Below are 13,134 nucleotides of genomic sequence, written 5' to 3'. Positions count from 1 at the left end.
TTTTTTTTTTTTTTTCCCCCGGCTCAGCGATTAGCGAGGCCTGAATGTGACACTTGATGTGCTCCGGCTCCCACTCGCGCTCAACCGTCCTCCCGCTCTGCCCTTGAAAAAAAAAAAAAATCTCCTGATGTTCCCGCATTTTGGGCCTCTCCTCTCTCATTTGGAACACAACCTGTGGATGAAAATCGTTTTGTTTTATTTTAGATTGTGGGCTGGACTACAATGATTTGGGGTGTTTGACTGTAGTATTTGAAAATGTAAAAAAAAATAAATAAATAAAATCTCGTCTCGTCTCTCCAAATGTGGAGGAAACGTTTGCCAGGTGGTGATCACAGCCACGGATTCCCCCTCTAATGTCCATGTGCTCATCACCGCGGGGGTCCCCTTCTCTTTCCTCCCCGCTCACAATTCTGTTGCCATGGCAATCAAAACCTGCCCTTCAAATTAGAGGACAAGTTCACCATTTTGGCCAAAATGCACACGCACAAACAAACTGCTGGAACCTCCTCATACGTCTTGATTTTCTTTTCTGTTTGATCCTCATCAATTTCTGGACGAGCCTGTAAAGTGAGATTTGTTTCGATATACAGTCTCCAACTTTTAACAGAATTCCTGGCAACATGAAACGCCAAGACTCAGAACTATGTTGTTGTGAATTGTGGAGACATGCTTCGCTCTTGCATGCCCGCCTTCACTGACCTCTTCCGGATTTGTACAAAGGAAAGCCGGGATATAGGACGCCACTGCCGGAGGTGTCGGCTAAATGAGATCAGCGTCCGTTTGGCGGCGCGCCAGCTCGCCGCTGTTCACAGTCGCCACCTACAACCCACCAGTGGGCCGCGTGAAAAGCTCGAGCACACAATAAAGCCATTGTAGCCAATCGGAAGACAAAAAAAAGTCACTTCCTGGAAAATATACAGTAGCATGAAGTGGACTTGCTCCTCAATAGTGTTAATAATAATCATAATGATAATAATGTCCCCAAAAAAATTTAAAAATGACAAATGGTGTTCACATCCAATCAGAAGCTGGAACTTAATTCTCAGTATCACACTTAAGTGTAAAGTCCAAATGAATCATTAAAAAAAAAAAAAAAACTAAAGGAAATGATTCATGCAGCTATTAGCCAATCAGAAGAGAGAAGAGAGTCACTTCCTGGAAAATATACAAAAACAACAGCTGATAGTCAACTGAACGTAATGTTGAACAATGTCGCATTGGAATCAAACAACTAAAGAAGTAACAGCCAATCAGAAGCTTGAAGGAAGTCACTTCCTGGAAATGAACCAATGAGAGAGAGAGAGAGCGAGTGATATAAAGGAAACGCCAGTCAGCATTTCTTGTTGTTGTTGTTGATGTTGTTGACACTTTCCCCATTTTTGCCTCACCAGGAAACTTCAAGGGCATGTGCAAACAGATCGATCACTTCCCCGAGGACACGGATTACGAAGCTGACCCGTCCGAGTACTTCCTGCGTGAGTACACGCGCGCGCACACACACACACACACTTTCACACACACTTGGAGAACGCTTGAGTTTCCCCGGGAAGGCGGCGCTTGTTGGCCGCGTTTGCGACTGGTGCTGGATGCCAGGATGCCGCTTGGCCGCCGTCTGCTAAGAGGCGCGCATGTGTGAGTTACACTCCAGTCAGTCAACACTGTGTCCATTGATTAGCGCGCTGTGTGCAAACAGCACACCAGCCCCTTTCACACAGACAACTTCTTCACTGCTTTTCCCTCGTCTGCGTGAAAGGTACATGCGTCACGAAATGTGGTTTGAAGTCAACCTGAACATTTTCTAGGTTTGGAGGTTAGACAATGACTGCGTGAAAGGGGATAGTGGACAGCCGAGGTCGGGGTTTTAAGTCGAAACCCCATTTCGCCCAGCCTGTTGTGTTGAAAGAAATTTTTACTGTCGATTCTGAAGTGTTCTGTGAGAAATACAGATGATGACAGGTGCCAGCTAACTCACATTTGCCGGCTGTTTTACATTAATTTGCTGACTTTTGTGTGAAAGGTACAGATAGATAAATACCACCTGGCTCACTTCTGATGTCCGACAACTTTTTCATGACTCCCGCTGACGTCATCTAGTTATCTGAATGAGAAACATTGACTGACAAGCTGTGTGAAATTGTACAACAGACGCTTTGCTGTGTTCTGTGTGAAAAGCTTAGGGCCTTGCGTCCGTTTTCCGGAACCCCCCCCGTGTGAAAGGGGCTACAAGACGCTTACATCCTCATGCTAAGCATCACAGCAGTGCGTGACAGTTAGCATTAGCGTTAGCATCATCATGTGGACGCTCGCACTTGATTGCTTGCGGTGGTGTGTTTTCGCAACACAGGGGCGCGTCCCCATGATTACCATCCCCATGCGGCTTGGGTGTTTGTTGCCATGGTGACAGCCAGGTCTGTTTTGAAAGGTGTAGGATTGGTGGTGTGTTTGGTCCTCCGCCTCCGTCCTCAGGTGCGCCGGTGTGAAACATGGAAGGCAATTGCTCACTAACAACATTTTATTTTCTTGTTTTCCGAGAATGTTGAAAAATGACATCGGAGAACCATTGTCCTTAGGGATGGGCTGGAGGGTAAATGGGGGTGGGGGTGTGTGTGTGTGGGTTGTACCCCAGCCGTGCGTGCGAGTCCGCTAGCTGAAGCGGCGCCAATTAGACAGTTTAACTTTGCGCTCGGAGTGTCGGCCGCCCATCTGGATGCGGCAGAATAGGCCAACAGCGCCACTAATGATGCTAACAACGGGGCCGATGACAGTGGTCCTTAACCCCTCCGACCGCACTGTGATTGGACGAGAGCGCTCCCAGTGGCCGGCCAATTAGGACACTGGCGGCCATAAATATTTTAGCCTCCTTCTTTATGTGGGTCAGGACGCCGTCATTTTCATGTCAAAACGCCGCTGAGCATCATTGGGCCACACACACACACACACACACACACACACACACACACACACACACACACACACACAAACACACAGAGACCATGATTTACTGGATTAAAAGGGACATATGACTAGGAGAAAGACAAATTAATTTTTTTTTGTCTTACTCTACATCAGTGGTGTCAAACATACGGCCCGCGGGTCGGAACCGGCCCGCAAGTAGGTTCAATCAGGCCCGCAGGGATAATGTAAAAGTGAAAAAATGCATTAAAGACACAGAATTAATATTTTTAATCAGGTGCAATTCATTGAGTATCCGCAAGGGGACACTGTTTTGATCAGAGAAGAAGACAACAGCAGCCTCAGTCTGTCACTGAGACAGACCCATGACAGCAGACGCTATCAATAGCACTCTCACATTTACACATTTAATAGCACTCTCCTTAGTTTGTAAGGTGTAGGCAGGGATTACATTTAGATTTTATATGCACGTGTAAATGCTTTAAAACTTGCTTTCTTTATGAATCTTGTTTAATCTTAAAGTGCATTACTATATTTTTCAATACCAATTACTTGTTAAAGTTTGTACAATCAGTGGGATCAGTTGCAATACATATATGTGAATGATAAAAGTAAATTGCACATTTGTCGAAGGAAATGTAGGGTGCTTCATGAAATGTTTTGTAAAAGATATGTTCATTAAATTTCAACATTTTCCTAATGTTCTTGTGCTTCTTTATACCAAAACAAAGGAAAGACATATTGTTTTGGTTATTTATAGCAAAGTATTGTATCATTTTAATGGTCCGGCCCACTTGACATCTACCGAGGCCGTATGTGGCCCACCATGTGAAATGAGTTTGACACCCCTGCTCTACATCATATATAAGAAATATATATGTATCATCTCCTTGAAATTGATGTCTTCCTCCATATGATGTCATGCAGCTATACTCATCAAAACAATATGTCTTCCAATACGTTGTCATTTAAAAACGAAAATGTTGACTTGGTATACATCATGTAATGTTAAATTTGACATGATGCCGTGAATTTAAGTCATACATCATACTGAAATCATGTCATACTATACTTCATGCCGTGTTAAAAATGATGTCTTGATATTAATTATCAAACTGAAATGATGTCATATGTGATGTCAGACTAAAAATGCAGTTCTACGATACATCTTGACATAAATGCCACAGTAAAAAGATTCCAATGATGTCACATAAAAAAAAAAGAGGTAGTGACATCATCACGTCACAAAATAGACATATTACATGTCATTATAAAATACAATATTATGGTGCTCATGATGATTACGTTTTACACAAGCCAGCGAGGTAGCCACCTCCTCCTCCTCCTCCTCTTCCTCTTCTTCCTCCTCTGCCATTACGCAACACACAGCATGTCACTCAAGGTGAAGGCCCGCCTGGAAGTGACATCACACATGCCCAAAAATGGAGCGGGCACACCGCCGATGTCGTCACATTGCGTGGAGACGAGTCAAAACAACACGCACCCGCACCAAACACTCATCTGCCCACACGCACACACACACACACACACACACACACACACACACACACACACACACACACACACAGTCTCAGTATGGAAAAATCAAAATATAAATCATTTCATAAATATGATATCATGAAAAACATCACACCACACACCATGACATCACATTTCAAGTCATTACTACCCACGTCATTGTAAAAATGATGCTTATGCACTTTACATCAGTTCAAATTTTAATGAAGTCCAACTATAAATGATGTCCTCAAACTTTTGATGTCATACTTTGGCACACGCCATACGACCGGCGAGACTATTCATGCGTACTTAGACATTGTCGATGTGTGCGTATGTGTGCATGTTATTAGTATTAGCTATTTTTTTGTGTTAGTGTACACTGTACCCTAAGTATCCTATCAACCGCTGTCCACGATCGGCGCAAGGTCGGCCAATGGCGTCGGGTCCAAAAAGGTTGGTCCCCCCTGGGGTGCATAATGTCAGACATAAAATGATGGGCTGTATTTACTGGCGAACGACATGATGTCGCATACACGTCTCAGTTTAACATCCTTTCATAAAAGGAGCATCACACTCACACGCGCACATGCAAAGAGCCCGGGCGTCTTTGACGCGTGCGCGTGTTGTGTGCACATCTGATGTTATGTAAGGCAGCTGAGGCGCACTGAAGTGCCAGTGGGTTTCTCGAACATGGCGTGTGTGTGAGCTCCCGTCATGCACTGCTCCGCCGGGCGAGAGGGAGGAGGAGGAGGAGGACGAGGAAGATGAGGAAGACGAGGAGGAGGCAGTGAAGAAACACCCCGTTATGCAAGAAGGCCCTTCACAAAAGAGAGGACGCCCACAATAGAAAGGAGAGGATGCCGGCTTGCAGGAAATGCTGCCTTTTATGAGGGAGGGGGGTAGTGATCAATACTTGCTCATGCTAAGCAAGTAAAATACACAAAAATGCAACATTTTACCAACAGTACTTGCAAAGGTTAAGGTTTTAAATTAATTAGGGTTTCAAACTGGAACTTGGGGTTCAAATCGGGGTTCTAAATTAGGGTTAGGGTTTCAAATTAGGATCGGAGTTTCAAATTAGGGTTTGACTTTCGGACTAGGGTATTTAACTCGGGTTTCAAACTTGGGTTATTGTTTCAAACTCCGATTAGGGTTTCAAGTTAGGGTTAAAGATTCAAATTAGGGTTCTAAACTAGGGTTAGGGTTCAAAATAGGTTTACAGTTTCAAATTAGGGTTTAACTCTACAATTAGGATTTTTAATTAGGGTTTCAAACTAGGGTTTCAAGCTAGATTTCAGGTTTCAAATTTGGGTTTCAAACTAGATTCAGGGTGACAAAGTAGGTTTTTAAACTACAGTTAAGGTTTCAAATTAAATTAGGATTATTTTTTTAATCTAAACCCAGGAAGTTTAACTCGGTTTTCCAACTGGGGTTAGAGTTTAGAATAAGCGTTTAAATCCAGGGCTAAGATTTTTAAGTAAATTTACCAACTAGGATTAGTGGTTAGAATTAGGGTTTCGAATTAGGGTAATTTCAAATTAGGTTTCTAAACCAGGGCTACGGTTTAAAATTCGTGTTTTAAAGTCAGGTTAGAGTTTCAAATTAGCCTTTAAATCTGGGGCTAGGGCTAGAGTTTCGAATTAGGATTTCAAATTAGGGTTAAGGTTTCCAAGTAGGGTGTTAAATCAGGGTTACAGTTCTAAAGTAGGGTTTCAAATTAGAGGTAAGGTTTCAACATAGGGTTCAAATTTAGGGTTAGTGTTGGAATTTGTTAGCACGCACATGTAGAATAGTATTTGTGTTCATAATCATAATTGGCTTCTGCTTTCTGTTGTTTTTCATTGGCGGCGGCTTCTCCTCGGTGCTTGCATGAGTTCATCAGCCAGTATTGATGAGTTGGCGGGTGGGTGGGGGGTGTTGGTTTGCATTACCACCACCCTGGGGCCCCAAAGCAGACTGGACGCTGGCCTCAACTGGCCTGATAAAATTGACGGGTCTGGGCCCAACCCGCAGGCACTGGTCGTGTTGCATGCGTCTACGATATGCTAACGCTGCACCGGTCTCCTAGGCAACGGATGACCCGCAGACACCAGGCAGCAAATTAAAAGTCAATCCTTTTTTTTCTGTTCCTGATTGACCGAGTGTTGTGACTCGCTGTCGCATTAACGAGGAATTTAGCAATCTAAGCGCCTCGTAAAGCGCACGCGTTCTCCCATCCGAGGTTAAACAGGAAATCACACACTTCCCCTTTTATGACAAAACCTTTTTATGTCCCGACATAAAGTAGGTCCGGGAACTGATTGCAGGCTTTTTTTTTTTTTTGCTGGGATTAAAATGAGTTTTATTGTGGCGAGCTGGAAGGGAAGTTGATCCGCATGCAAGCCAAAGAAAAAAGGGTGCCAGCTGCTGCTAAAAAAGGGGACGTAGCCAGTTCAGTCTCCACCAGGGAGGATATATGAATGTGTATGTATGTATGTATGTATGTATATATATATATATATATATATATATATATATACACACACATGCACGAGTAGAGAGCAAGGAAATTTGCTTAACAGTGACAACCTGTTCACGAGAAATAATAAAAGTGACCAACAGAGGGAGACAAACTAGCGAAGTTTGATGAGTCGCCCAAAACGGTGCCCCGTTTTTCTTCGATGAAAAAGAAAAACCTAAGGAAAGAAAAAAAAAATAGGTCCAAGCTTTGCCCCTGAAAGGAAGGGGCAAAGTATGGGACTGGGAGAAAAAAAAAAAAAAAAAAACCTCAGCAAGAGCCACACGAATAGGAGGCAAAATGATCACAAATCCAAAAGTAAGAAATCCCAAATCTGTTCTGTAAGCGTCAAGGAGTAACACAGGTGTTGCGCCGCGCCAGTGTGTCACCCACCATATGAGCCCGCGGGTTGCTTTGTTTGTCATCAGCTGCGTGGATCAATACCCAGCTGGCAGTATCCACTGGTGCCCGCTGCCTCGCACGCACGCACGCCCGCTTGGTGGGGGGTGGGGGGGGGGGGGCGAGCCCTCGCTTACTACGGCACGCTTTAGTCAGTCGTGTATGACTCACTCGGAATCTCCCGTGACATCGTCTTCCGAAATGTGGGTCACCGAGTCAGTGGCGAGTCGACGCACCTCATCCGAGGAAGCGAACGGGGACACGAGGCCGACTTTTGTTTTTGGGTGGGTCTTGGGGGGGGTCGTTGTCTCATGAAAGCGTCATAGTAGTGGTAAATAGTCACCTGTCAATCATGCAAAGGCAAACAGATGCCAAGTGCAGTTCCCTTTTCAATGACTTGACTCATCCCGGGTTCATTCATGATTACAAGTACCAGGCTCGTACTTTGGATTCAAGCTGTTGACTGAAATTTTGTCATATTTTTCAAATATTTCTATGATGGTATATTCATTGTCACAGAAATGTTTTCTTCACAGTGCAAAGGTGACACAGCATTTTACCCTTTCATGCATCCTGCAACCTGATGACATGATAAGCTGTCCACTGTCGTAACCGCTGTCCCTGAAAGGGTTTATATCAAGTTGTTGAAGATAGGTCAAAGGGCGAGGCTGCACATTTAAAGCCCAATATTTACGTCCTGTTTTAACGTGCTTATCCAGAAGTGGGCTTTAACCGTGCAGCCTCACCCTTTTGACCTAACTTGAACCCAAACACGAAGCCAAGCCGGAACCCACAGGTGTCAAAGTCAAGGCCCGGGGGCCAGATCTGGCCCGCCACATCATTTTATGCGGCCCACGAAAGCAAATCACGCATGTCAAGTTCCATGATGCTTGCTTTAGTCTGAAATCAAAAATTTAAACTGTCATACGTAATCCACAATAACATATCGTAATAATCATTATTCTTGACTTCTGATTTTAAAACTAGTTATTCATCAATTTGTTGTGCGCTATGTATGTAATATGTGGAGGGGATTAAACATGTATATGGTTTCCCAAAATTCATAACGGCCCTCCAGGGGAAACCGGAACTACAATGTGGCCCACGACAAAACTGAGCTTGACACCCCTGCCATAACCTAACCCAAAAATCTAAACCTTAATTTCCTGATGGAAACCCATTCAGCTGTTTTTGAACCCTGTGTGCTAAATTTGTGTATAAAAAAAAAAAAAGCAAGTATAAAAGATTAATTTGCAGTTTAATGAGGTTGTACCGTGTCAGACTGTTTCTTGGCTCTGCGACGCAATCAAAAGTCGGGCCTGGCGAACGGCCCTCGTTTTATTGCCGTTATTGTCCAAATGAAGGCAAAATGATAAAATAATCATAAGCACACATTACTCTCGCCATGTTTGCCCTCCTCCCTTCCTTCCGCCGCCTCCTCTGTGACCGCAAAGCGAGCCTCTCAGAGGTTTTGCTTCTCTTTGGCGTCACCTTGAGCTCCGGTCACTGGCCAAGAGGAGCGTGTCAATCAATCACCGCTTTGGCCAGACAAACATATGATAGGTCGCCATCTTTAAATTGGAGGACGCAAATGCTGGAGGGGCGGCCACAATAGTTCACCGTCGATCAGGATGCATCACCGCTAATTTAGCGCCGTTTGATCTCACGTCTGCCAGGTTTGACTCGTGTTAGCGATTAGCCGCTGCGCTCATGATAATGTCGGATGATGATGATGACGACGTTTGAAGGAAGCGGTGGTGGCCCGCCGGGCGTACAGTACGTGCCAGAGCCCCACGGCGTCCGTCCCGTCTGCCAGGAGTGCCATTACATAATGTCCCAACACACACACACACACACACACACACACACACACACACGAGTGTTGATGGAGTGTTTCACAGTCCTGACGGGGTGTTGATTGGGGTGCGCGCACACAGGGAGCAGATGCTGAAATGGATGCTAATGTGCTTTTTAATGTGCATCTCTCTCCTCCTCCTCCTACCTTGACTGCATTTACACCGAAAGGTTTCAGGAACTTCTTGATGTTGCTCTGGTAATTTTTTTTTTTAAATATAAATTAAAAACGTTTCATTAAGTCTGTCACAATATAATTTCCTTTGTCTCACAATATATCTAGAGAAGAACAGTGATTTTTGCAATAAGACGTATCGCTACTCTAAAACCTATGCATGTGAGATCAGCGACATTGATGATACAGTGGTCCCCTGAGATACGATGACCCCAATTACAAGTTTTTTTTAATGCTCACAGCTCTCCAGCTAACTTTTCGCTTTGACATACAAGCAAAACTTCGGGGATGGGAGCGCAGTATGCTCGCTGTAACCTTAACCCACTTGACAACAAGATCAACCTTTATGTTTTATTTAATTATCTTTTCTTCAAATTAAATATTTGCTTTCTGTTTAATCAAAAGATATATATCCAGTTGTTAGAGGAATTTATGAGCAAAATTGTATCATGTTTAAAGTTTCATTTAATTTGAACACATCTAAACGTTTGGGTGCGTATCCAGCACCTCCAAATGCCTGTGCACAAAGGCGCCGGCCACCTGGCCGGAGGGCTGTTGAAGTCCACAATTAGCACGTCAATGCAGGTGGGCAATCACAGGGGAGGGGGCGAAACTCGGTCACAAAAGGGAATGAATAATTTGGGAACAGCGGTTGAACAACAAAAGACGAGTTGAGAACACCCGTCGCGCCCAGGCGACATTTGTCGTCCACAAAGTCTGCAACATGTTAATTCGATGTAGACCAGACAGAAAAGGCGCCAACGTACTGGTGGTTCAAGTTTAAAAAACAGGTAACCAATCACCACCGAGGGGCCGGACCGGGGGTGCGGTATGCAAATGTCGGGGGCAGTGTTTTCCTTGTATGTTACAATAAAAGTCGGAATTGGCGGGAAGGGAGAGAGAGAGTGTGATCATCGGAGCAACTACCGTCGTTCGCTCTCAGAGATCCCCTCCCGCCGATATTGAAGACAATTTTCCTGTGTGCCGAGTCATTTCTTTAACTTTGTCCGAGAAAATCTCTGACACCAGTACGATATGATAGAGTGTTTTTGACGTTATTACAAAAAACACAATTTTTGTCTGTTTATTTTGTTCTTTTGTGGTGTGCCTGGAACGAATTAATTGCACCTACATTCATTTAAATGTGAACAGCTCATGAAACAATTCAAATTTCACATGGGACCACCGTATTGGGAGAAAAACAAGAATGCTCATTGTGATGTCACTTCAAGTTGAAAAAATCATCACGAGGAGTCATGATGATCAGTTTTCCAATCTGCAACTTACATACATTGATATCGAACATTAGCGATATCTGAGGTTGTCGTAATGAAACTCTATTGTCAGAGACACAAAATATTACAATATTCATATTTCGCCAAACAAAGACACTCTATTTGGCTCTATTCAGTCTTGCTTATCGCGCAGATAATGACACGATCTTTATCAGGTATCAACATGATATCCACAAAGTCTAAATGCCACCCCAAACACCTCCAGCTGAGCCAAAACCCCGGAAACTGAATTTAGAAACTACTGACTGAACGTTTCCTACTCCAAGGAAGTGAAGTTGTTTGTGTCACATATTTGTTTCCAGGTGCGGTACGAGCGTCCAGCATCTTCCCCATCCTCAGCGTCATCCTGCTCTTCATGGGAGGTTTGTGCATTGCTGCCAGTGAGTTCTACAAGTCCAGACACAACATCATCCTCAGCGCAGGGATCTTCTTTGTGTCGGCAGGTCAGTCCATCAACTCAAACTCAACCGCAAAACAATCTCAGACGTTAAGTCGCACTCAAAAAGGTCAACCTTAGCGTCTTATAGTTTCTCTTGCTAGCCGGTAAGAGCAGGTTTAGAGCTACTCGCTATTAGTCTGCGTTGAGGGATACTTCTTCTTCGTTTGGGTCTATCGGTGCCTTACTGCCCCCAGCTGACTTGAGAGTGTGGAGAACATCCAGGAATATGACACTAAAAAACTGTTTGTGTGTGACTGCTAGCAAAGGTTTAGCGCCGCTACTGTCGATACCAGGAGAGATAACGATACCATATGTTGATATTTTGTCGAACTCCAACGAACAGCGGTAACTCGAGTCTTGATTTATGACGTTTTCTAGATTATTAGCCATCACTGAGCTGGTTTTATCTTGACTTAGGAGCAAAAATTTGACTTACGGGCTTTAAATGGTGGCAGTGAACTTCATAACAAGGAACAGATATAGTGCCGTGAAAAATTCTTCGCCTCCTTGCTGATGACTGTGTTCATTTTTTTTCCACACAGAAAGATTTCAGTTCATCAAACCAATTTTAATATCACACAGAGACAACCCAAGGAAATACAAAATGCACTTTCTGTATGCAAACTTTATTTATTTAGACACACAAAAAAAAATCAGAACCTACCTGTCTCTAAGTGAAAAAGTCTCCTGAACCGAATAATGGGTTGTGCCATCCTTGGCAGCACTAACTGGAATCAAGCATTTGCAATAAGTGGTGACGAGTCTATCATATTGCTGTGGAGGAATTTTGGCCCACTCTTCTTGGTAGAATTGCTTCAACTCCGCCATGTTTTGGAGGGTTTTCTAGCATGCCCGTTTAAGATCACACCATAGCATCTCGTTGCCCCACTGCATGATCTAACGGCGTTTAAGTTTGAGGGCGCAAACGGATTGTTGGACGTTCTCCTTCAGGATTTTCTGGTAGACTGCAGAATTCACTGTCCCATTAATCACACCAACTTGTCCTGGTCCTAAATTATTGCGCAGTGTAAATCTTCAAGTGAGCGAGACTACAAAGAAAAACTATTGCACAGTGTGATTGACGGATTGTGATGTCGATGTCATTTAATCAGGAGTCCGACGGCATGTGGGTGGAAGCCATGTTTTAGTTTTGTCAAAGTTCAACTGTTTTCTTACCCGGCACACAACCTTAGAGCCACATGCTGCTTCACCCAATCTCTGATTGGTGAATACTGTTAACTCGTTTGCGCAGGCCTGAGCAACATCATCGGAATCATCGTGTACATATCAGCCAACGCAGGCGACCCATCCAAGAGCGACTCCAAGAAGAACTCGTACTCATACGGCTGGTCCTTCTACTTCGGGGCCTTGTCCTTCATCATGGCCGAGATGGTGGGCGTCCTGGCCGTGCACATGTTCATCGACCGCCACAGGCAGCTTCGGATCGGGACCCGCGCCGCCGACTACCTCCAGGGCTCGGCGGTGTCCCGGGTCCCGAGCTACCGCTACCGCTACCGGCGCCGCTCGCGTTCCTCGTCGCGCTCCACGGACCCGGCGCACTCGCGCGACACCTCCCCGCTTGGCCTCAAGGCCTTCGGGGCGCTGCCCTCCACCGAGATCTCCATGTATACGCTGCCCCGCGATACCCTCAAGTCTGGAGCGGGGGCACCAAACGCCAATGCCGCCTACAACTCGGAGCGGGACCACAACTTCCTGCAAGTGCACAACTGCATCCAGAAGGACGCCAAAGACTCGACGCATGGGAACGCGGCCGCTAACCGGCGCACCACCCCCGTATGAGGAGGCGTCGCCCCCGTCCGCCCGCCCGCCCGCTGCCGTGTTTATAGGACACGTGTTGTTTTCTGCATGACTCTTCCGGAAGCTTCCAGAAGTTCAGAAGAGGTCAGAGCCATCCAGACGAACGCCTCCTTTATTTTTGGACTAAGTGTTTTGCATTCAAACTGTGAATTGTTACAGCCAGGCCTGTAACTTCTACAAAGCTACTATTAATATAAAAAAAAAAAATATATATATATATATA

General features: G+C 44.8%; 1 protein-coding gene across 1 annotated transcript in view; it reads left to right on the top strand.

Annotated features, from left to right (window-relative positions):
* Positions 1-13,122, top strand: part of cacng2a (calcium channel, voltage-dependent, gamma subunit 2a) — a 25,433-nt gene extending 12,311 nt beyond the window's left edge. Inside the window, exons 2-4 of the mRNA XM_019889900.1 lie at positions 1,392-1,475; positions 10,957-11,097; positions 12,346-13,122. Of these exons, the coding sequence (XP_019745459.1) occupies positions 1,392-1,475; positions 10,957-11,097; positions 12,346-12,893 (773 nt within the window). The 3' untranslated portion in view covers positions 12,894-13,122. The remainder of the gene's footprint in view (positions 1-1,391; positions 1,476-10,956; positions 11,098-12,345) is intronic.
* The last annotated feature ends 12 nt before the right edge of the window (positions 13,123-13,134 follow it).

The sequence above is a fragment of the Hippocampus comes genome, unplaced genomic scaffold (assembly GCF_001891065.2).
Source record: "Hippocampus comes isolate QL1 unplaced genomic scaffold, H_comes_QL1_v1.1 scaffold326, whole genome shotgun sequence".
Lineage (NCBI taxonomy): Eukaryota > Metazoa > Chordata > Actinopteri > Syngnathiformes > Syngnathidae > Hippocampus > Hippocampus comes.
Note: the sequence above shows the minus strand (reverse complement) of the source record. Positions and strands in the feature narration are given on the sequence as shown.